General features: G+C 41.2%; 1 protein-coding gene across 3 annotated transcripts in view; it reads right to left on the bottom strand.

Moving 5' to 3' along the window:
• Positions 1 to 25,423, bottom strand: part of CYP39A1 (cytochrome P450 family 39 subfamily A member 1) — a 144,043-nt gene that overhangs the window by 59,658 nt on the left and 58,962 nt on the right. For 2 of the 3 annotated variants that reach the window (XM_070361034.1, XM_070361036.1), the window contains exons 9-11: positions 24,775 to 24,870; positions 23,832 to 23,920; positions 6,677 to 6,764 (exon numbers count right to left, since the gene is read on the bottom strand). In XM_070361034.1, the coding sequence (XP_070217135.1) occupies positions 6,677 to 6,764; positions 23,832 to 23,920; positions 24,775 to 24,870 (273 nt within the window). Of the gene's footprint in view, positions 1 to 477; positions 1,676 to 6,676; positions 6,765 to 23,831; positions 23,921 to 24,774; positions 24,871 to 25,423 lie in introns of those variants that run through there. The other variant, XM_070361035.1, reaches the window with a different exon arrangement.

Here is a 25,423-nt window from a genome sequence, read left to right as displayed (position 1 = left end):
AAGTGCATAAACTTGCCAGCTAACTTCAACCTTACCAAACAATAATAAGGAGATAAACACTAGCCCCAAATGTCTGCAGATTTAGCTCAAGTGTCTATCATTTGCAAATACCATGTTTGGCTGTGGGCCCCAGCTGTTTGGAAGAGGACACGCCTTCCCTGGAAGCACATCTGCCATATTTAGAAGAACTGCCTGGTAGTGGTCCGCAGTTCTCAGCTCTCCTGTGGATTTTCAACTGCCTTCTTCACTCCCTTCAGTCCTCAGACCCCCAGCCTGCTAAGCTAAGTGGCAAGCTGCTAGCTAAGCTTCAAAATCACTGTATTAGTCCCAAAGAGTTAATGCATTCCAAAGTACTTAATTTTCTCCTAGCGAGTCATCTGCCCATTGGTGGGAGACAGATGAGTAAGCAATCGTTTTCAACCCCACGGGATAATTCTAGCACAGGGGAGCAAATAATCCAGAGGACACACGTACTGCAAAGCTTATTTATTGTGAAACCAAGGAGGCAGATGGCATTTTATTGACTCTTAGAGGACAAATCACACTGTGATTGGGGTCATATATTTCCCCTGAACATGATAGGATTTCTTTTCTGGATTTCATAGTAAATATTTCAGGCGAAAGTTTTAAGTAGTAGATTGAAATGTTATTTGACTTGACACGTCACTTAGAGCTTCTATAAATTAGGAAAAATATTATCTCTTCAACTACAATTATAAACACCTTGAATCAAAAGGGTGCTTTCGTCTTAATTAAAATACAAATGAATAAATCAGTCAACATACATATATTGAATATACCCTATAGAGAAGTGCTGTCCTAGGCAGAATGGAGGATAGAAATGAGTGTCAGACATGATCCCTGACTTCACAGGTCTTAGAAAGTGATCATTTTCTTCATATATTTAGCATTAGACATGTTTCATAAATAATTAAATTAATAGTGGTTTAAGAATTCCAATTGCTAGTTAAGAATCATATTAAGAAAAATAGCAACTTTCCAGAAATCATTATTTAATACTCTTTCAAGTCTAAGACTATTAGCCTTTTTTCAAAATAGAAGTTAAAGTATGTTGTCCTCACAGTGAATTTAATGTATGAAAAATTTCATTCAAATGACATTATTTCTATTTAAAGTTTTGATATAATAATGCAGGGATCCCCAATCACGAATCAGTTTTGGGCCCTGGCCTGTTAGGAACCAGTCCACACAGCAGGAGGTGAGTGGTGGGAGAAACCGAAAACTCTGCCTCCCACACTGATCTGTGGAAAAATTGTCTTCCATGAAACCGGTGTCTGGTGCGAAAGAGGTTGGGGACTGTTGCAGTAATGTATGAAACCAATGCCAACTTCTGAAGAATACCTCTTTTTGGATCACTGAAATGTTTTACCCTGTACTGGGGCCTCAGTATCAGTGAGAGTGATGTCTGATTCTTCATCTACACTTAAAATACCAAATACACATGCCACCTGGACATTGTCTTGAACTAAATCCTAAAATAAAATTAAGTGACGTGTTCTTGTCAAACTCAGGTCTAGGTGCCGCCAGGCTACTGGATGGGAGGCAGTCATTCCTCCAGATGGCCCTGGCCCTCCAGCAGACATCATTTTCTTTGTTTAAACTGAATCCGGCATCGTCCTTCCGGCTGCTGGACACCCACCAAGTGGAGAGAACTCTAAAAGCAGAAATGCAGAAAGAGGATAGAAGTTAAGGGACGTAAGCCAACAGTATGGACCTAAGGTTTAGTCAGTGTGATTGTTCCCGAAAGGCAGAGTTTAGGTTTGGAAGGCTGGACGGTTTTACTTGATGAGTTCTCCATGGCGAGCATCAATTTTAGCCTTCTATTCAAGGGATGGATTTTCCCTGTAGCTCAGACAGTAAAGAATCTTCTTGCAATGCGGGAGACCTAGATTCGATCCCTGGGTTGGGAAGATCCTCTGGAGTGGGGATAGAAATCCACTCCAGTATTCTTGCCTGGAGAATCCCATGGACAGAGGAGCCTGGCAGGCCACAGTCCATGGGGTCACAAAGAGCCGGACACGACTGAGTGATTAACACTACTATTCAAGGGACAGAAAAGGAGGCAATCCCTTACTCTTTTAAAGAAATTTATTTATTTTTAATTGGAGGATAATTGCTTTGCCATATTGTGTTGGTTTCTGCCATACATCAACATGAGTCGGCCAGAGGTATACACATGTCCCGTCCATCTTGAGCCTCTTTCACACCTCCAACCCCATCCCTGCCCTCTAGGCTGTCACAGAGCACTGGTTTGAGCTCCCTGGGTCATACAGCAAGTTTCCACTGGCTGTCTGTTTTACATATGGTAATGTACATGTTTCCATGCTACGCTCTCCATTTGTCCCGCCCTCTCTTTTCCCCCCGCTGTGTCCACAAGTCTGGTCTCTGTGTCTGCATCTCCTTTGCTGCCTTGCAAATAGGTTCATCAGTACAATCCCTTATTCTAATAGCAGTTTCTTCACAGTTTCACATATCCCACGGCTATGAGCCTGGGACTCACCCTTCACTTTAGCTGGGTGAAGAGGATACCACAAATAAAGGTCTTTCAATACATTTCTGGCCCCCAATATCTGACACCTCATTTATAATTGCTGAGTGAGACTTCTATGACACATGTTACTGATGTTCATAAGACAACATGGTGTTGATGGTGCAAACCACTACTATAGTGGACCTAGAAAGCATCACTACGAACAAAGCTAGTGGAGGTGATGGAATTCCAGTTGGCTATTTCAAATCCTAAAAGATGATGCTGTGAAAGTGCTGCACTCAATATGCCAGCAAATTTGGAAAACTCAGCAGTGGCCACAGGACTGGAAAAGGTCAGTTTTCATTCCAATCCCAAAGAAAGGCAATGCAAAGAATGCTCATACTACAACACAATTGCACTCATCTCACACGCTAGTAAAGTAATGCTCAAAATTCTCCAAGCCAGGCTTCAGCAATACGTGAACCATGAACTTCCAGATGTTCAAGCTGGTTTTAGAAAAGGCAGAGGAACCAGAGATCAAATTGCCAACATCTGCTGGATCATCGAAAAAGCAAGAGAGTTCCAGAAAAACATCTATTTCTGCTTTCTTGACTATGCCAAAGCCTTTGACTGTGTGGATCACAATAAACTGTGGAAAATTTTGAAAGAGATGGGAATACCAGACCACCTGATCTGCCTCTTGAGAAATTTGTATGCAGGTCAGGAAGCAACAGTTAGAACTGGACATGGAACAACAGACTGGTTCCAAATAGGAAAAGGAGTATGTCAAGGCTGTATATTGTCACCCTGCTTATTTAACTTCTATGCAGAGTACATCACGAGAAACGCTGGACTGGAAGAAGCACAAGGTGGAATCAAGATTGCCGGGAGAAATATCAATAACCTCAGATATGCAGATGACACCACCCTTATGGCAGAAAGTGAAGAGGAACTAAAAAGCCTCTTGATGAAAGTAAAAGAGGAGAGCGAAAAAGTTGGCTTAAAACTCAACATTCAGAAAACGAAGATCATGGCCTCTGGTCCCATCACTTCATGAGAAATAGATGGGGAAACAGTAGAAACAGAGTCAGACTTTATTTTTGGGGGGCTCTAAAATCACTGCAGATGGTGACTGCAGCCATGAAATTAAAAGACGTTTACTCCTTGGAAGGAAAGTTATGACCAACCTAGACAGCATATTAAAAAGTATAGACATTATCTTGTCCATAAATGTCTGTCTAGTCAAGGCTATGGTTTTTCCAGTAGTCATGTATGGATGTGAGAGTTGGACTGTGAAGAAAGCTGAGCGCCAAAGAATTGATGCTTTTGAACTGTGGTGTTGGAGAAGACTCTTGAGAGTCTCTTGGACTGCAAGGAGATCTAACCAGTCCATTCTGAAGGAGATCAGCCCTGGGATTTCTTTGGAAGGAATGATGCTAAAGCTGAAACTCCAGTACTTTGGCCACCTCATGTGAAGAGTTGACTCATTGGAAATGACTCTGATGCTGGGAGGGATTGGGGGCAGGAGGAGAAGGGGACAACAGAGGATGAGATGGCTGGATGGCATCACTGACTCGACGGACGTGAGTCTGAGTGAACTCTGGGAGTTGGTGATGGACAGGGAGGCCTGGCGTGCTGCGATTCATGGGGTCGCAAAGAGTCGGACACGACTGAGCGACTGAACTGAACTGAAGATCAAAACTGTCCAATGGGATATTCTGTGGGTGCCAAATGTTCTGATAGGTTCTGTTACATCTTAGTTATGAACAAGGGGTGAATGGATGTGGGGGTGAGGGGAAGTCAGTTCATTGCAAATAAAGCAAAGAGAATGCTGAAGCTTAGGAGCTTGAATGAGAAAACCAACCTGTTCTGTCAACTTTGAGTGTTGGAGGAAGAGGAGTGTGAGGAAGGAGGAGGGTGATCCAACTTAGAGGATGAGTTTTTTTTGTCATGAGTTTGAATGCAATGGGGCACAGAGTTTCTCAGCAAGCGGATTCTTAGGTCAGTTGATAGAATGAGTTACAGAACTTGCACGGACTCTCTGAAATTGAATCTGTCCATCATATTGTTTATATGAAGAAGTGTGTACTTTTCTACTAGGGGGATTTATAGATCTTGTGAGATTTTCCAAGAATCCATTCCCCTACTCCCAAAAGCACAGCAGAAGAAAACCAATCAGCCAAAGAAAAACCTCACTGTGTTAGCAAAAAATGTGCTTGCTTTTGGGAAAGAACTGAAGTGGGTCTTCCTGTGAGTGCTCAGAATGAAATAGTTCCCATTGCCAGCATCTGGACACAACTGACCAATCACAGATCCTGGAAAGCTTTGCAAAGTTTCCTTCTGGTTTGGTTCTTATTGGGAGAGAATTAAGATTAAATTATTTTCTTTAGACTGAGGTAAAATAAAACTCTTACAAAAGTAAAATTGGAGATGCTAGCATTTGATTTGGGGTACTGTGGCAAGAAAATTCCTTTGGGGGAGCTGGTTTCCAAGCCCCATGATCTTCCTACACTTGATGCCAAAGTGTCTGGAGCATGCCCTGGTGACTGCCCCTCCCCTGCTGCAGCTTATAAGAGCCTGGTAATTGGAAGGTCATTGCCTGTATTTTTTGATCACCTCCTTTCACAACTTAGTAAAATAAGTCCAACAATTAAATAATATTAATTGATCTTTCTAAAATAAGAGCTGTGAAATGAAATGCCCTTTGAGACGAGGGTTCTCTCAGACTTGTACTTTTTACAAACTGAGGTCACATCTCTTTGAAAAATGTTCTTAGTAGGGTCAAAATAGAAATAAGATGTATTTTAAAACAAAAAGAAAAAGGTATAAAAATACTAGAATTCTTAGTGGGGAAGAAAGTGCTGGAAAAAACCCTGCCTAAGGATCTGGTCAAAATGACTGATCTCCAGTTTTATGCGTCACGTGGTTTGACATCCTTCTGATGTGAAAAGGCCTTCCTGTGTCTTCTGACTGGTGGGAAAAAAATAGATGCTGAGTCAGTCCTGGGCAATATCGCAACATTTAACTTGGAAGATCAGAAACTAGTATTTGGTGCCTGTAAATCCTGGCCCGGATCTTCATTTTGCCAACAAAACTGTACTCAGCTGAAAACCTTTGTGAAGGGTGTTTTGATTTCCCTTTCATCATTGGATTTTGAGAGCTCTTTATCACTGTTGCTTGTACTCAAAATAGAAGTGCAAAAGAAATCAAGGCAAAGTGCTGAAATGTGCATATTTGTGAGCAATATAATATTTTCAGTGTCATTTATGCACTTACAGAATTTCTGTTGAAATGTCACCCAGGAGTTTTATTTATCCCTCCATATATTAGCCCTTAGTATATCAAGAGTAAATCATAGCACAAAAGGCTATGTGAATAGCCCTGAGATTGCAATTCTTAATTTCTAAGTGTCAGCCTCAGTTTAAATTAAATAGCACCTTTCATCCAGAGTTTTCAAAGGGACATCCAAACACCTGGAATTAAATTGGACTTCCCCCTGTCTCCTCGGACAGTGGTCCTCAAAGTGTGGCGGCAGCAGCACCCAGAACTTATCAGAAATACAAATTCTCAAGCCCTTTGCCAGATCTACTCATCAGGAGCTCTAGGGCTAGGGCCAAGGATTCTGTGTTCTAACAAGCCCCCTCCATCTCAGCTAATTCTGATGCTCACACCAGTTTGAGGGCCATTGGTCCAAGAGAAGAGAACTACAGAAACACAAATGAGTTAAATGATTGAGAGAGCCAAAGGTCAGAGGTGGGGAAAGGTCATGGTCTTCACATTGCGTTTCACTGTTTCTACTGTTGGGTTAATTTCCTTCTATGTCATTGCTTCCAAGTGGACTAACGGCTATGATTCGTGGCTCATGGCTCACTTTTGGACACACAGACATGCCTTTCTAGGGAAACAAGCCTGACATCAAGGCCATGTAAAAGGGTTAAAATGGATAATTCATTGGGGAGCTCCTACACTAAGTGGTGAAAACACTACTATTAGGTCCTAGTCTTGTGATAATGGGGAACACAGAATTGACTTAGAATTAAAGGGATGTTTCTCAGTCTGCAGAGACGAACTGTTAAGATGAGCCTAAGTGAGATCAGTCAGCCCCTACCCAGTAATTAAAATGAAGGAGTTAGACTTTATCTCAAATTTGAAAGTCATGCTACTCAAAATTCTGAAAAGATTTACCTGTTTTGGCAATGGGTCAAGAAGACTGCAGTCATAATAATAAAATATTAAAATAATACATATTTGAATTTCCAACAGAGCCAGCCACCTGAAAGAAAAAGAAAATAAAATTGGTGCTTGGTATTGAAAGATGCATACATATCTTCCAGTAAAGAGTATGGGCTTCCCTGATGGCTCAAATGGTAAAGAATCTGCCTGCAATGCAGAAGACCCAGATTTGATCCCTGGGTTGGGAAGATCCCCTGGAGAAGGGCATGGCAACCCACTCCAGTATTCTTGCCTGGAGAATCCCATGGACGGAGGAGCCTGACGGGCTACAGTCCATGGGGTCACAAAGAGTCAGACACGACTGAGTGGCTAACACTGAAGAATATCTATAACTACTCATATTTCAGAGCAAATGTGCTCTTCCTTGCAATATAGACCTTCACTATTAAGAGGACAGAGTAAAGAAAAACGTAACTCTTTTCTTTTCTAATACTGTCTACTCCATAAGGGAGTTGGCATGATTACAGTGTTTTAAAATGTGTATACAGTGCTTAGCCAGTGGAAGCATTTAATGAAAGAGATTCCAGGTCTCTCCTCTAAGTTCTAGATTTGTCCTTTTCAATACAGTAGCTGTTAGCTACATGAGGCTATTTAAATAAATTTAAATTTATCAAAATTAAACATTTCAGCTCCTTAGTGGCATAAACCACATTTCAAGTGCTTAATGGCCATAAGTAGTTACTGGCCACCATATCGAACAACACCTATTTAGAACTTTTCTATGATCACAGAAAGTTCCATAGGACAGTCCTGTAGGAATTACTGCCTAGATATTCTGGAGGCACGTTAAATTTCCCCTAACTGCCAATTTTTTTCTCTACTATAATCCTGCACTCAGGCTCCAAGGTTTTTGATCATACATCTCTGATAAGAAAATACTGTGCATACCCTACAATAAATGAAGACCCATTTATTTATAAATTGTAAGCACTTCCCTGGTGGTCCAGCGACTAAGACTCTGCGCTCCCCATGCAGGTGGCCCAGCTTTGAACCCTGGTCAGGGAACTAGATCCCACATGCTGCAACTAACACCTACCACAGCCAAACAAATATTTTTTAAAAACTGTATATACATACCATTGTACTAGTTTACTGCCGACTTTGTATACACATATATATATACACAGAAATTTAAAAACTGAGAAAAGTGTAAATGAAATTCTGCCACTTTTCCTGGCATCCCAGTGGGTTGTTTTGAGCTCTCCTTAGGGGAGGCAGACCATTTTAGAGGGAATGGCCCCTAATAAGTACGATTAGTCCAACATCAGAAATCTGTATGCCATCGTAGAAACAACACTCTCCATTACCCTTCCTGCACAGTTGGGCACCGAAGTTTTTGTTTTATCTTCCTAATGCTTCCCCAGTCCTTCTCTGTATCCCCCTAACTCTAGGCCCTCCACTGCTCCCCACTGTAGATCTTCACCATTTACTGATGTCCTGGATTCCTGAATCACCTGGGCTTTCAGATTGGCTTCTCTGCTTTCAGTATCACTTCTCTCTCCTCTGTCCTTTGCCCTACTACTGAAGAGAACTTTCTAAGACAGAAATTTATTGCCATTTCCTCATTTTACACACGTGTACTTAGTCACTCAGTCATGTCCGACTATCTGCAAGGCCATGGACTGTAGCCTGCCAGGCTCCTCTGTCCATGGGGATTCTCCAGGCAAGAACACTAGAACGGGTTGCCATGCCCTTCTCCAGGAGATCTTCCCAACCCAGGGATCGAACCCAGATCTCCCACACTGCAGGCAGATTCTTTACCATCTGAGCCACCAGGGATGCCCAAGAATACTGGAGCGGATAGCCTATTGCTCCTCCAGGGAATCTTCCTGACCCAGGAATTGAACCGGGGTCTCTTGCATTACAGGCAGATTCTTTACCAGCTGAGCTACCAGGGAAGCCCATTCCATTTGTCAATGCTTCTTATTTCCTTCTAAATGCCTCAGGGAACACTGCCAGCCATTGAAGACCTGTCTCCTACCTATTTCTCCAGCCTCCTCTCCCCCAGAGCTCCTCCTTAAAATCCATGCTCTTGCCACACTGTATACTTGAGGTTCTCTGAATGGCAATGCCATCTTTAGAAAGCCCTTCTCTTCCCTGAGGCTCAGTTTCCTCTGGAAGCATTCCCTGACTGCTTGCTCCTGGGCTGAGGTGCCCTTCCTGCCCATTCCATGGCTCCCTGGGCACACTTTAGCCACTGCGTCTACTGCATGAATTGTGATTGTTTATTAGCTCTCTCTCTCCTGGGATTATACTCTTGGGTCTTAGCACAGGGCATAGAGCTCTGCTAGTATCTAGTGTTGACTGATAAAAGGAACGATGATGAAAGGAGATGCCTCCATAAAGCAGATTCAGTTTCCTTATCTTTCCATCTTTTTCTATGTTTCTGTGGCACTTTTAACATCCCTCAATTAACACCATTATCCTACAATCCCACCCTATTACATTTAATCTTCTTCATGTCTGTCTCCCCTTATAGACCACAACCTCCACAAAAACAGGAGGCAGGTCTTATTTATCACTGAATCCTCAATGTTTGTTGATTGCATGAGTGGATGAATGAATATGAATGATCTGCTATTTGTATCAGATAATTAGATTTATTTCCCACTGGTATTCTTGAAACATCTTGCCTGTATTTCTATTTAAAATGAAATCTGGAGTGCTCCAGGTATTGTTAGAACCTACCTGGATACATCAGTTCTTCACAAATATTTGTGATGTAAATTTAATTCTACCTACGAGCCTGATGTGCCGCAGTCCATGGGGCTGCAAAGAGTCAGACACGACTTAGAGACTGACAACAACTTAGAAATGCTAAATATAATTCATTTCAATGGAGTGTCAATGCCTATGAAATAGAACAATTCAATCTTTACTGATTTGGATCAAATTAAGCAGTAATTCCAAGAAAAAGCAATTTTGCTAATTTGCAGGTTCAGAATTCCTCACAATTAAGTTTTTGTCAAGCTTCTAACAAATTAGATTGTCCATTTCTGGCCATGATGGGCACACCATATCTTCTTCCCTTAAGATATATCCATAATGTATAACTCTGAAATGAAGAAGATAGCATAAATCACAAACACTGTTTGGAAACTGTAGTGGTGTTTAATTGTTGATTATTAATGTATGTAACTATCAATAATAAATTCTTTGCATTATGACTTTTTTAGAAAGAGATATATCCAAATGTTTATTCTTCAGATTTTCTGCAGAATGACTGATTATCATCTTAATTTTGTGGGCATGCTAAATACTTCATTTCTGTGAGACAAAAAGCCATTAGACAGTTTTGAACAAATTTGACTTAAGTTTTTAAAAAATCATTCTGGCTGCTACTTTGAGAATAAAATATATGGTGATGGAAGAAGACTGATTTGGAAACAATTATGATCTTCCAGCCAACGGAAAACTTGGACCTGAATGGGCCAGGATGATGGAAATAGTCATGAGTTGTGGTTAGTATCTGGATATGCTTTGCAGGATAGGCTGATGGTTTGCATGACAGACGTGAGAATGGATAAGAAAGCTGTGGTACATATACACAATGGAGTATTACTCAGCCATTAAAAAGAATACATTTGAATCAGTTCTAATGAGGTGGATGAAACTGGAGCCTATTATACAGAGTGAAGTAAGCCAGAAAGAAAAACACCAATACAATATACTAACGCATATATATAGAATTTAGAAAGATGGTAACAATAACCCTGTATACGAGACAGCAAAAGAGACACTGATGTATAGAACAGTCTTTTGGACTCTGTGGGAGAGGGAGAGGGTGGGATGATTTGGGAGAATGGCATTGAAACATGTATAATATCATATATGAAATGAGTCACCAGTCCAGGTTCGATGCGCGATACTGGATGCTTGGGGCTGGTGCACTGGGACGACCCAGAGGGATGGTACGGGGAGGGAGGAGGGAGGAGGGTTCAGGATGGGGAACACGTGTATACCTGTGGCAGATTCATGTTGATATATGGCAAAACCAATACAATATTGTAAAGTTAAAAAAAAAAAAAAAGACTTAATGAAGGAATCAAGGGGGATTCCAAGTTTTTGGCCTGAGGAAATACAAGGGTAGAGCAATGGGGAAAGCTGAAGGAGGAGCAAGTTGAGGAGTTATCATTCAGAGCTCACTTTTGGACCTGTTCGTTGCAGCTTGCTATTGACCAGTGCCTTGGAGACATCCCGTGGAGATGGTGAGTGACGACTAGGGATGAGCCTGGTGTTTGGGGGGATTCAGTCAGGGATGGAGGTACAAGAGACATAAATAGAGTCATCACTATTGGGACAATTATATAAAGCCAAGGGATAGGATGAAGTCATGTAGGGGATAGGTTAAACAGAAAAAAATAAGAAATCTGAGGAGACAGCTCTGAGGCAGTCCAAAATTTAGAGGTTAGACAGGTGAGGATGACCAGCAAAGGAATCTAAGAAGTAGCCAGAGGAGTAGGATAATGAAAAGAGTGATTATCTTCAAAGTCCAGTGAAGAAAGCATTCCATGGAGGCCTGAGCCCCTTCAGATCTAATGGGAAAGGCTGACGGTGAGCACTTGGGTGTGTGCTCAGTTGCTCAGTCACGTCAAATTCTTTGAGACTCCATGCACTTCAGCCTGCGAGGCTCCTCTGTCCATGGAATTTTCCAGGCAAGGAAACTGGAGTGGAGCTGCCATTTCCTCCCCTGGGGGATATTCCAGACCCAGGGATTGAACCCGTGTCTTCAGTAGCTCTTGCATTGGCAGGTGGATTCTTTACCACTGAGCCACCTAGGAAACCCATGGCAATGAGTACCCACATGTGAAAAGAAACATTAAAGTTCCTGCTCACATAAAACAGCCAATTCTTCTCAGTCCTCAGCTCCCTCTCTAGAAATGACTTAGATAACGATCACTACACTGACATTTTGCGTTCAGTAGAATAAGCAGTGACTCCTCGATCTTTAGCAGCTGCCCAGCAGCACTAGAAAAAATGCTCGTTAATTCTGCATTTGTGAATTATAAAAGTTTTATAGGCTCTCCTTTATCCAAACAAATCCCATTTTCTTAGAAGTCTGTTTTTAGCCCTTTTCTAAGTTTAGCTTGCTGTGACCAAAGCACTTCTCTGAACTCAGCCCCGTGGGGAAAGAGTGCCTGGCACCCCTCCTCTCCAGTCCCTGGAGGAGAGGCACTGTGATAATAAAGACTGTGGACTGTCTGATGGGGAGGTGGGGCTGTTGCAGGGAAGAAAGCCCTCAGCTCCCTGCAGAAGGCACGGTGATGAGAGACGGAGCCGGAAGAGCAGGAGGAACTGAGGAACAGGCTGCCGAGGGGCTGGAATGAGTCAGGTGCTGGCGCTGGGTACTTTGACCCTGAGAGTATAACAGACCTTGTGAAGAAACTGTACTGAAAAGTGATACTTCTGTGTGAAAATGAAGGCTCTTTAAACATTATCACACATAAGAGGCCCTCCACTAATACTTCCTCTATTATGCAAATATGTAAACAAGAAATAGTTCATAGGCTATTTAAGAGCACAAATTGGACTATTTTAGAAACACTAAGTATATTTTGATTAGAAATAGAACTAATGTTTATTAGTTCATTAAGATAGTTTTCCACTGGAACCTGCAAGCATTTTCTGAACTAATTTTAGTCTCTGTGATGTTCTTAAAAATCATAAAACTGAATTTCCTTAGGGTAAAACTATATTCTAGGTTTTTGACCAACTGATATTGTGTGCATTAGGGAGGCTTTAAATTTTTTCTTCTTTTGTTATTGAGAGGTAAACTAGTTCAGTTATTAAATTAGTATTAGGTATTGAAATAATATAAATATTAATATCATATTTACTATCATTTCTAAACATTCTGATATTCTAAAGAAAAGATGAGTTAATAAAACAGGTAATAAAATAATATGTGCTAAAACTCTTATTTTCTCCAAATATTTGGATATTCTAGCAGAATTACTACCTCAGTTATTCACTAAAATGAAGTTAATTTTTTTTGAAATGGCAAAAAGCAATTTGTGTTTACAAGCCTTTACCCTGTTACTGAATTTTGTTCTGATGTCTAAAATATTAGGGACTAACATACACATCTCTGTGACATTAAAGGTTTTTACTCCAAAGAAAGAGAGCTTCATAAATCCATATTTTTACAAAAGCTCTTCAGAAGCAAGTTGAGCTATGCTCATGCTAGGAATGTTTTCTTAATACTTCTAATGTCAAAACAGTGAAAGTAATGAGGCATATTATTTATCACAGATTTATTTTTTACACTTGCAAGAACAACATTGCACATCTACAAATAAAGCTCATTAAAATATAAACATGTTGAAAATTCCTTAAATACTGAGTACTTGCGTGTTTTCCCCATTTGTAAATAAATGCTCAAGGAGACCTACACACACTGAGCGCACAAAGCCCTACGAAACCCAGACTCGACGATCACATTGCTAGTAATGCACGTGGAGAGATGGGGAAGGTAACAGTGTGAGATAAAAGTGGAGACAAAAGGGCTACGGAGATCCGGGGACTGGAGCGAGCACTGTGGCCCAGAGTGATCAACTCCACATGGAGGTGATGCTTGAGCTAGTCCTGGAGAGAAGGACTGGCTTTGATAAGTAGACATGTTGAGTGGGGCATTCCGGACGCAGGAGAGAGCAAGAGTCACAAGAGGAACGGGCACAGTCATCAGGCGACAACTGGTAGACTGTCTAGGGTGGGCGTTCCTAGATGTTCAGAAAGATGTATTTGTGTCAGATTCTGAAGAGTCTGGAGTTCTAGGCCGATGGGTTTTGCCAGTAGGCAGTGATGCCCAGCTTTAACAAGAAAGGAACAACTTAGAGATGATTATTTAAGGAAAATTCATCTGTTTGTGGTAAGTAAGACAGATTGAAAGAAGAGATAAAGGGGGAGAAGGATAAGAAAACCATGACATCTCCTGGGTCAAGATGACCTAGGTTAGGAGGTGGGAGTGGATGCGGCAGATTGAAAAGAGAGAGGGGTGAAGGGTGACTCCAGGAGCCGAGTGTCTAGGAAATCAGTGATACACAGAAGAGGAACAAGGAGCACAGAAGGAATGCTAGGGTTAGCAGTAAGTCATGATTTTCATTTTAGATGTCTTGATTTTGAGACTGAATCCCTCTCTTCCTTTTTAAAAGAAAATCTCTCTTTTTGTCCTACTAGAAGTCATTGTGGGCAGTGCCAGCATGGGCTGGAAAACTGCCACTGTTGCCAGGAGCAGGGGCTCTGAAGTATATTCCAAGTTGCTACCAGCTGCAGCTTATGAAAATAGAATGATCTTGCCCTGGAATTCAGAGAAGGCAGTGTACAGACATACTTTCACAGGCATCCTTCATTGAAGCAGGGCTGGTCAAGTTAAAGGGGAAGTACTTTTCCCACACCCTCATTCCCTTTAAGAAATCTTACAGGAAAATGAAAACCATTTGGTGTCAGGAGGCAAAATTTTCTAGACCAGGGTTTCTCACACTTCAGCATGCATTGGAATCACATGGAAGGCTGTTCAAACCCACATCACTGGACCCACCCCACCATGTTTCTGACTTAGTAGATCTGGGGATGGGCCACCCAATTTGCACTTTTTACAAGTTTCCACATAATGTTGCTACTAGTGGTATGGGGATCATATTTTAGAATCATTAGCAGAGGAACATGATCAAGCAGAAAAGGGAAAATACGTTAAAAGCTGTAGTTTACCCTGGGGGATGGGATGGGAAGGGAGGCAGGAGGAGGGTTCTGGATGGGAAACACATGTGCGCCCATGGCTGATTCATGTCGATGTATGGCAAAAACCACTACAGTACTGTAAAGTAATTAGCCTCCAATTAAAATAAATAAAATAATTTTTTAAAAAGCTGTAGTCTATCAAATCTTTTAGTTTTAGCACATAAAATTAAAATGACCAAGCATACCTCAGCTACACAGGAAACATTATGCCTGGGGTACCAAACTTTTGATTGGGAATGATGGCGTGGGCAAAATCTGGAAGAGTGAGCAGACAGATGGTGATATTAAATAAGGCGAAATAAATCCAGAATAAAGTGAGAAGAATCAGATTAGGGTAAACTGGAAGAGAAGGAAAAGAAGAAAACATGGGAAAAACAGAAGAGAAGGGAATGGGACATATTTAAATGGGGGAAAGGAAGGAGAGAAAAGAGAGGACCTCAGAGCTTCTTGACTTGAGACACTGTTTTATATTTCATTGGGGAGATGAGAATCAGATCCTAGTGGGAGTACAGTCTCTGAGGCCACTGGTTTTCAGAGCTGCAGCCAGGGTTATTTTAACAGTGATCCTCCTAGAAGAAAAACTCTTATATGTAGGAGCTGTGAGCTAGATATCTGATACCTCTTTCTAAATGTTCTTATTCAACGAAAGGGCAAAAAATACTACTGACTTCATTAAGATAAACTACTCACCAAATAGAAATGATCTTGTGCTATAGCTTAAATTTCAGACCCTCCAGGAAAAAATTAAGAAGTGACATTTGTTTTTGTTTTCTTCAGTGATATACCCACCTTAAATGAAACTCAATCCCCCAAGAAGTCCAAGCTATTTAGAAAGCTACTAACTCATGTGGTTACTATATGTTAATATGATATGCCATGGAGTTAAATAGATCTTGAAAGAAAGCTTTTGCTCTTAAGGAAATTATAGATTACTTAGAATGCTTTTGGAGCTTCTCTTGTGGCTGCAATGTGGGAGAATCTGCCTACAATGTGGGAGACCTGGGTTCAATCCCTGGGTTGGGAAGATCCCCTGGAGAAGGGGAAGACTACCCAATCCTGCATTCTGGCCTGGAGAATTCCACAGACTGTATGACAGTATGGTCCGTGGGGTCTCAAAGAGTCGGACATGATCGAGTGACTTTCACTCACAGGATGCTTTTGGTTACAAGTGACAGAATAATCCACAACAGGCTGGGTTTCTGTATGGAAGGGATTGTATCACATTATGCACCTAAAAAATCTAGAGCTGGTGCTGGCCTCAGGCAGAGATCACTCCAACAGTTCAATGACATAACCATGGAGCCAGTTCGCCTCTGCTGCCCTGCTCTACGGTACCAACTTCATCCTGCTTTTGCAGTTTCAAAATAGCTGCTGACAGTTTCTGGGGCCAAGTGCTTCTTTGTTCACATCCTACAGGGAGTGATTATTTCTGACCCATAAGTCTCAATAGAAACTTTCACTTGGTAGTTAACTGTATCACTTAAAACACCAGGCAAGACTAAAATCAATCACTATGGGAGGGGCGGCAGGGCAAAGGGAAAGGATGTGAGGATCGGTTTAGGGAACAGTGCTTCATTGCTATGAGCTGGGGGTGGAAAAAGCACCCCAACATCCCATGAATCTAGGATGCTAGAAAATCTAGGAAAACTAGGGCAATTAGCAAGCAAGAAGGAGACAGTCAATGATGGGGAGATAAAGAATGGATATAACTGAACCACTGTGCTGAAGCCTGAAATTAACACAACATTGTAAATCAAGCATATGCCAATATAAAGTAAAAAGTTCAATTAAAAAAATAACCAATGGGCAATATTGTAATATACCACAGCTTTAATTCCAGTCCTCTTTTCCTAGGAATTAAAACTTCTTTCTGACATGAGAGTGACCAAACTTTTTAAAGAGCAGCAGTTCAGTTTAATGAGGGGAGAAAGCCCACGGAGAAAAAAAAGTGATGGGGAGATACCCAGCCCAAAGTGGGCTTTCATTCTTTCCAACAGATACAAGTCCTGTGCAGGTATTCTGTGCACCACGGAGGGGCCGGCAATCTATTTGGTAAACAAAAGGAAAAGAGGGTCCTTGCTGGCATTTTTGGAGCAGAAATGAACACATGAGCATGTTTTATTTTGGAAGCACTTTGGCTTAAGTATCAAAAATCGCTCTGGAGTGTGCTGCTTCTGTTCTTGACAGACTTAAATCTTAGCCTCATAGAAGTGTCAGAATGAAATGTTTGGGGAAGTAATGACTGCAATTTTGCCAATGGTTTCTGTGCCCCTTCGAGTGAGTCAGTGCTCTTCAGTAAAGCAGAAAGGAGAGAGAAGTGTGGCTGGAAGTTAATAAGGAACCTGGCCGCCTCGTTCAGTCTTGCAGGTAACCACATCTGCTCTTCCCACTCCCAGCCCTTTCCCCATCTCCTCCAGGACACATGCACAGCCATAGTGAAAATGGAAACAAGCATATAAGTAAATCCAGCTCATTCAGTTCCATTGAGCAACTGGAGTGGAGAGGATGCATTTGTTTATGTAACAAATTCCCTAGAATGAATTGAACTTGCAACTTATCATGAAATCCGGAGCGACTGGGGTTCCCCTCTCCTCAAAAGCAATTGGCTATCCTCTAAGAGGTCAAGAAGCAACAGTTAGAACCAGATATGGAACAACGGATTGGTTCCAAATCGGGAAAGGAGTACATCAGCATCAAGGCTGTAGATTATCACCCTGCTTATTTAACTTATATGCAGAGTACATCATGAGAAACGCTGGGCTGGATGAAGCACAAGCTGGAATCGAGATTGCCAGGAGAAATATCAATAACCTCAGATATGCAGATGACACCACCCTTATGACAGAAAGCAAAGAGCAACTAAAGAGCCTCTTGATGAAAGTGAAAGAGGAGAGTGAAAAAGTTGACTTAAAACTCAACATTCAGAAAACTAAGATCCTGGCATCCGGTCCCATCACTCCACGGCAAATAGATGGGGAAACAATGAAAACAGTGACAGACTTTATTTTCTTGGGCTCCCAAATCACTGCAGATGGTGATTGCAGCCATGAAATTAAAAGACACTTGCTCTTTGGAAGAAAAATTATGACCAACCTAGACAGGATATTAAAAAGAGAGACATTACTGTACCAACAAAGGTCCATGTAGTCAAAGCTATGGTTTTTCCAGCAGTCATGTATGGATGGGGAGTTGAACTATAAAGAAAGCTAAGCGCCAAAGAATTTATGTTTTTGAACTGTGGTGTTGGAGAAGACTCTTGAGAGTCCTCTGGACTGCAAAGAGATCAAACCAGTCCATCCTAAAGGAAATCAGTCCTGAATAGTCACTGAAAGGACTGATGCTGAAGCTGAAGCTCCAATATTTTGGCCACCTGATGTGAAGAGCCAACTCAATGAAAAAGACCCTGATGCTGGGTCTTTCTTTCACTTCTGATGCTGGGAAAGATTAAAGGCAGGAGAAGGGGATGACAGAGAACAAGATGGTTAGAAAGTGAAAGTAAAAGTGAAGTCACTCAGTCGTGTCCAACTCTTTGCGACCCCATGGACTATAGCCTACCAGGCTCCTCCTGTCCATGGGATTTTCCAGGCAAGAGTACTGGAGTGGGTTGCCATTTCCTTCTCCAGGGGATCTTCCCGACCCAGGGATCAAACCCGGGTCTCCCACATTGCAGGCAGACGCTTTACCCTCTAAGCCACCAGGGAAGTCTGAGATGGTTAGACAGCATCACCAATTCAATGGACATGAGTTTGAGCAAGCTCCAGGAGATGGTGAAGAACAGGGAAGCCTGGCCTGCTGCAATTCATGGGGCTGCAAAGAGTGGGACATGACTGAGCGATCGAACGACAACAGCATCCTCTAAGCATGAAAAGGGGGAAAGCTACTTATAGTGCTTCTCAAATGCAAGATTGCCCAAAGATATTTTACTGAATGAGGCACAATTATTAAAATTACATTAAAGTGAAAGTCGCTCAGTCATGTTGCAACCCCATGGACTATACCATCCGTGAAATTCTCCAGGCCAGAATACTAGAGTAGGTAGCCTTTCCCTTCTCCAGGGATTTTTCCAACCCAGGGATCAAACCCAGGTCTTCCACATTGCAGCTGGATTCTTTACCACCTGAGCTATCAGGGAAGTCCCCCTCCCCAACACACACACACAAATTACATTATCATTAATATAATAAACACATAGAAACAACTGTACTCAGAGCTTCACAAACCACAAATATACAGCTGCCTTGCTACCACTAACTTATAGGCACATTACATTCCTACAAGCACTTAGCTTTTTTTTCTCCTCAGCGTTTGATACCACTCTCTTTCAGGCAGTATGCTTTCTTTTGTGCATTTTATTGATTATTCTCATCTAGTCCACAAAGCCTTTTTCAATGCTCCTTCCTCTGAACTCCTATGGCATTTACAATATAGATGAATCACCTGGCATTTCTCTAATGCCATCTTATGCTGTTAAGTAAGTTTTTCATGTTGCTATGTCTCATCTCTCCAACTGCATTATAAGCAATTTAGGAATGCTGTGTGTCTTTGAATCTCTCTAGTGTCTTGAGGTGTCTTGAGTTAGACTATAAGCTCCTTGAGAAAAGGGACTTTGTCCATCATTTTGTTTTCCAAGGTAAGTCCTGGAACTGTACCCAGACATATAGCATACAACTGATGACTATTTATTGAATGAAGGATAATCATATGAATACTGGGTGCCCAAGAGATAACAGCAATGTGCTCAGTCACTCAGTTGTGTCTGACTCTTTGCAATCCCATGAACTGTAGCCCCAGGCTCCTCTGTCCATGGGGATTCTCCAGGCAAGAATACTGGAGAGAGTTGCCATGCCCTCCTGCAGGGGATCTTCCCAACCCAGGGATCGAACCCAGATCTCCTGCATTGCAGGTGGATTCTTTACTGTCTGAGCCACCAGGGAAGCCCAAGAATACTGAAGTGGGTTCCCTATCCCTTCTCCAGGGGAACTTCCTGACCCAGGAATCTAATCTATCAGCTGGACCTATGTTTGAATTAATTTTCCAATAATAATGTGATTTTTGTTAGTAATTCAAGATAAATCCGTGACCTAGCACTGCCTGCCCTAGGATACATGAAAAACCCAAATACACACAAAAAGTAGAAATCATAGTTTCTCTTCCCGAGAAGTCCATGCTTCATTTCCATGTCTCAAGTACTGCAGCCTTCCTCTTATTACACCCTTTTCTTATCCAAGCATGCCTTTGTAAGGGGGGGAGGGTAATCTTGCCAAAGATCAGAGCTAGTGTTTTACACTGGAATTTAACCCATATCAATTAGCACAATGACACAGCCCACTGGGATCCTCTTGCAGGGATGGGCACCAAGGGCAAACAGGACTGTTGGCTTTGATGTGCATTCCAAGGGGTGGGTATGGCAGGCACATCCCTTTCTGCTAAGATCATCGACTCTCAGAGACACCCACTTGACACTGGAAATCCCCCATCCTACTCCTCCATCGAAATTCACAGTTCAGTAGGAAAATGCCCATTCTTCATTTCGTATGCTACTATGGCTGGGGCAGGCCAGTAGTTCACGTGTTTTCTCCTGTTTGTTTTTCTGCAAAATCACTAGACTTCTCCAGCAGATTTATTTGGGAAGAATTCCCTTCCACTGCAGAAACGTGTCTCGCCAGGGGTTCATCCTCTAAATATATTTTCTGAACTCCTGTCTTTCAAGGAGGAACTCTAATTCTTCCATTCTGCTTTTTGGTTGGCGGCTGATGGCAGCACCAAGTTCTTACTCAGCGCTCACTTTGGAGAGGGGTTCTTCTGGTTTGGTGGCCTAAACACCAAGGGGTGACAGCTGCAAGCCCGCAGTGTTTTCTTGACAAACTTTGATCATCAGCTAGTTCACAGGCAAATTTCTCTGACTCACTGAGTATTTGGTACATGAGAAAATAAACTGGCTCGAGGCATACAAACTAAGAATGGGTGCATTTTCTAGGGATTATACTAAGGTTTTGTGGGATTATATTTCTAGGGCAAAGATCTTTCTTAGCACACACTGTCCAAATGAAATCATTCGCCCTCATGAACAATTTTCTGGTTTTTGTTTGCCTTATTTTTTTTTTTTAATGTTTTATGGGTTGGCTGTTTAAAATAAGTAACAGAAAAATTATGGCTATTAAAAACAGAAACTTAATATAAAACTAAATAAACTAAGTTGGTTTTTAAAAATTAAGTCATATTTATTCAACATTCGTATTCAGCCTACAGATTTTGGTTATACGATACATATGTTGCCACACTTTGCACTCAAAAGTTTTCGAAGGAAAACCTAATGTCTTGTCCTCCAAACTGCTCCTATTCCTAATTTCTCTATTTCTACCATCTCTTCCAGCCATGTAAATTTAAAGCCACCATCCTCCTCAAATCCTCCCTTTCAGCTGATCACCATTTCTAATCATTTTCCAAGTCCGATAGATTCCACCACTTCATGTCTCTGAGATGGAATGTTAGCATGACCTTATAACCTAAGGCATGCCCCACTCGAGTCTGCTCTACCCAAATCTTTGTAATACATCATTGGACCAATGTTCTTTTTCAATCTGTCTTCTAGTCACTACTGGCCCCAGTAATAGTAAAACCATAACCCCTAACCCACATACCCTTGATCAAATGACCCTTTGCTTACTGCTTCCTCTGTCCAGAAGTTCATCTAACTCTTCAAAGGCTTTTCTGCCCAGAAAACTGTCTAAGATCACCCTGATCAGATACACCCTCCCTTGAATCTCCAGAGCGTGATGCTTGGCCATCTCTCATCCTGTGTTCCTTCCAGTTATTTGTGAACTCGATATGATATCCTCCTCACCTTCTCCAGATGTCATCTCCTGAGGACTGAGAATATGTCTTACTCTTGCCCAGAGCTTCTGCAGTATCCACTGCAGAACATACAGTATGAGCTTAGTGCATTGAAAAATGTATCGTTTCTGAATAAATAATATACTATTGATTGAGCTGAAATGTCCCACTACTGGACCCATTGCTATCAAACCCAAGCAAATGTCTGCCAGCCTCAGAAGATATCCCAGTAAGATCGTAAATAGCCTCTCTTAGAGACCACAGTCATCAGTTAATCCTTGGTCATTGGCCCACACTATACACTGCAGGGCAAAGCATTTCAGTCCTTGGTTTAAACTACTCGTTGCTCAATTTTAAAGATGCTTATGATAAAATCTTTAGGCACAACTAGGAATATATATAAAGGGACTGAAAAAAAGCATTAGCTAATGTTTTTAAAAGACTTACAACATTGATATTAGTAGATGACAAAAATAATAAATATGTTATTGGTTTAAGAACTGCTTTTCTAAAGTAAAACTAATATTAGAGGAAGGATGAGCTTCGTGGAGTTTTGTAGTTATTATTGTTTTTGTTTGTGATACTATTCCCTTACAGTATCTGACACTTAATTATAATGTTCAACTTTGGAGTTTCTTTGGTGGGCATGTGAGCATGCTTTCAGGTCTAACCAATGAAACCTCCAACTCAAACTGCCTTAAAAAACAGTGAACATTTATCACATATATATTACGTGTAATATATATTATTTATAAGGTTAAAAATATTTATTATCTATCACAACAGTAAGTAGAGTAGCTCCTCAATATTGATGATTCAGTGACACGTGACATCTCACAGACCAGGATTTTCCCATATTTCTCCTCTGTGTCCTAAAGCTTATTGCTCTTGAACTTGCTCTTAGCAACAACCGGAGCTACCTGCTTGCTTGTTCACTTCTAGTGGGAGAGGACAGAGGGGGCCTCTCTCCTATGCATAGAAGAAAATTGTCTCTCCCTTGAATCTGATTGACCAATTTAGGCCAAGGATGAACAGTTGTCTCCAGGGAAACACCAGACACCAATCTGCTTACCTACCCCTCAGCTTCTAGAACAACTTCTAGGAAGGAAGACAGAATTTCCATGGTTGGCCAAGGCTAATTATAACCATTTTGGTGGTGGTGGTGATGGTTTAGTCGCTAAGTTGTGTCTGACTCTTGCGACCCCATGGACTCTAGCCTGCCAGGCTCGTCTGTCCATGAGATTCTCCAGGCAAGAATACTGGAGTGGGTTGCCATTCCCTTCTCCAGAGAATCTTCCCTACCCAGGAATCAAACCCAGGTCTCCTGCATTGCAGGCAGATTCTTTACCAACTGAACTACAACAAAAACCAAATTGGTATTATAAAACATATAACAAAGGAGGAGTTGAATGGATGCTGTTGAGTAAGTCATAATCACAAATATGGATTGGTTTAATTATGTTCAAACAATGGAGATGAGTGCCTTAAGTTAAAACTACAATATTTTGAATATAGAATTTTTAAAGGATTTGTATGTTCACTGAGTGAGATTTTGTTCTAAACAGGTATCTACATTTCTCCAACAGAACCATCTCCAATGAGGAAACGGTATTTATTCGATGTAGGCTGTACGTTTTCAAAGGTCAGGGACCGTGTCTATCTTTCTCCATGCTCTATTCTTAATGCTTAGTACAGGGCCTGCTACAGGTGAGATGTTCAAAATAAATAAACATTATTTAAGATGTTCTTAAATAAACAGTAAGTAACTTGCACTAGAACAGGGCATCACATTGAATAGTCAGCCTGGGTACCATATTAATTTAACTCTAAAAGACATCAAAGGCAGGTTATTATAGAACCAAACTAATTCAATAAACAAAAACCACCTAATAAGTTGCTGTGATGGTCCAAGTTAAAGATGTTCTCTAACCCCAGCAAATGTCCATCATAACACTGTTATGGACATATCAAGAAATACTGATATTTCTATCTTTATCTTTGGCTTCCCAGATGGCTCAGTAGTAAAGAATCTGCCTGCCAATACAGAAGATGCAGGAGACTCGGTTCAATCCCTGGGGCAGGAAGATCCTTTGGAGAAGGAAATGCAACCTACTCCAGTATTCTTGCCTGGAAAAATTCATGGACAGAGGAACCCAGTGGGCTACAGTCCATGGGCTGCAAAGGGTTGGACACGACCGAGCACACATGCACACTATCTTTATCTTTAAAAAAGAAGTCAAAGCACTTCAAATCATCCTTATAGGAAAGTTGAGCATTTGAAACACAAACCCAGCTTTCATCTGGTAGCTGCAATTGTAATATTTAATTCTCATGAGGTCTCCTATCAGAAACCACTGCAGACATTCCCAGAAAGACATCACACAATACGATGGGCCAACCAAAGAGAATGTGGTCTCCTAGATTTCCTTTAGTTTCGATAGTAAAGAAAAGAGGGATTAAGCCAAAGCTTTCCCTCTCTGAGCCTTCATCTTTCTGCAGACTTTCTGGATAAATGTGACCCAGCTGTCACACTGACCTTCCAGGACACTGGTACTTCCCGCTCCCAAATGCCATGAAGCAGTCCAAGAAAGCATGCTTCTCTAAATTTGCCTCTTTCCAACGTTCCTGTGGGAAGAAAGCATTTTTTTCCCCAAATCAGTCTTATATAAATAAGCTTAACTTTATTTCTCTAGGCTAAAAATGATCTTGTACAGCTAATCCTTGCATATAAAGTTGCAGGGTTGTTGGTCATTTTTTCCAACCTGTTATTAATATCAGCCACCATTATGTTTTTGGAACATGAACTAATAAATAAAAAGGTTTAAAAAAGAAATTTTCTTAAGTGGCAAATGTAAATGATAATGTAAATCAACCACAGAATTGACCTCAGAAGAGGAAGAATATTTATAATAAGGCCCCAGGCTCCATCATAAAATTGCTCTTGGTAATAAATTTAACAAGGAGACACTGACAGCCCTCCCAGTTGGAGAAAGCTTGGTGTGTAGAATGAATACATCTGGATGCCATTTTTGACAATTTCACCTAAAGGCAGAGAGTGGACTAAATGACCTCTTAAAATTCTATTTTGTGCTGTAATTCCTCAATTCTAAGAAACAGCAGAACACAGTTTTAATTTGCTTCATTTTTATTTTTTGTACTCCATGGAAACCAATAACAGAAGCAATTCCCTGAAGAACATGAAATAAGGCTTCTATCAGAATCAAGCATGTTTACTTTGCCACGTCCTGTTCGTTTCAGATAAAAATTTATTTTAAAGTGGGTGAAGCTTACTCCAAAAATTTCTCTGATTCGTAAATGTTATACCGCTTATATTACAAATCTAATCTGTGCTTCATAGCTTTAGTTACTAGAGAAAAATACGACTTCCTAATGCTAATAGCCCTAATTGATTTATGAATTCATGTTCTTAGCATTAAGAGGAAATCCAAGGACAATGTACATGGGAAGAGACGACTTACAGGCTTGAACAGGTCGGGTTCAGGAAAATACTTTGGATTTCGATGTAGCCAAAATGGAGACAACATCAATAAGTCACCAGAAGGAACAGTGTAATCCTACAACAGAAAAATCAGTTCCAAGTCATGTTTTGAAATTTGCTTTAATGAGATCGTGGGTCATTTAAACTCATCCTACAACCATATTCGAGAGAAGACATATCCATGGTATAACTGATGGTAAGACAATCTCTTTCCTGGATGGCTCACTTCTATTTTCTAATGCAGGCAATTACTTACGTCTAATTCTGACGATCAGTTAAACATACATATATCTTTGGTTACATGGGGGAAGATAGTAGATAAATGTGAAAATTTTAGTATTATATTTATTAGTTTAAGTCTGCTCTAATGTGAGGTCTTCCTTGGTGGCTCAGATGGTAAAGAATCCACCTGCAGTGCAGGAGACCCAGGTTTGATCTCGGGTCAGGAAGATCCCCTGGAGAAGGGAATAACAACCCACTCCAGCACACTTGCCTGGAGAACCCCATGGACAGAGGAGCCTCGTGGGCTACAGTTCTTGGGGTTGCAAAGAGTTGGGCACAACTAAGCAACCAAGACATACACTAATGCAGCTTTTGATGTTTGATATCAGGCTTCTCAGGTGGAGCTG

The sequence above is a fragment of the Bos mutus genome, chromosome 23 (genome assembly GCF_027580195.1).
Source record: "Bos mutus isolate GX-2022 chromosome 23, NWIPB_WYAK_1.1, whole genome shotgun sequence".
Lineage (NCBI taxonomy): Eukaryota > Metazoa > Chordata > Mammalia > Artiodactyla > Bovidae > Bos > Bos mutus.
The sequence above is the reverse complement of the archived record's forward strand: the minus strand, read 5'-3'. Positions and strand labels throughout refer to the sequence as shown.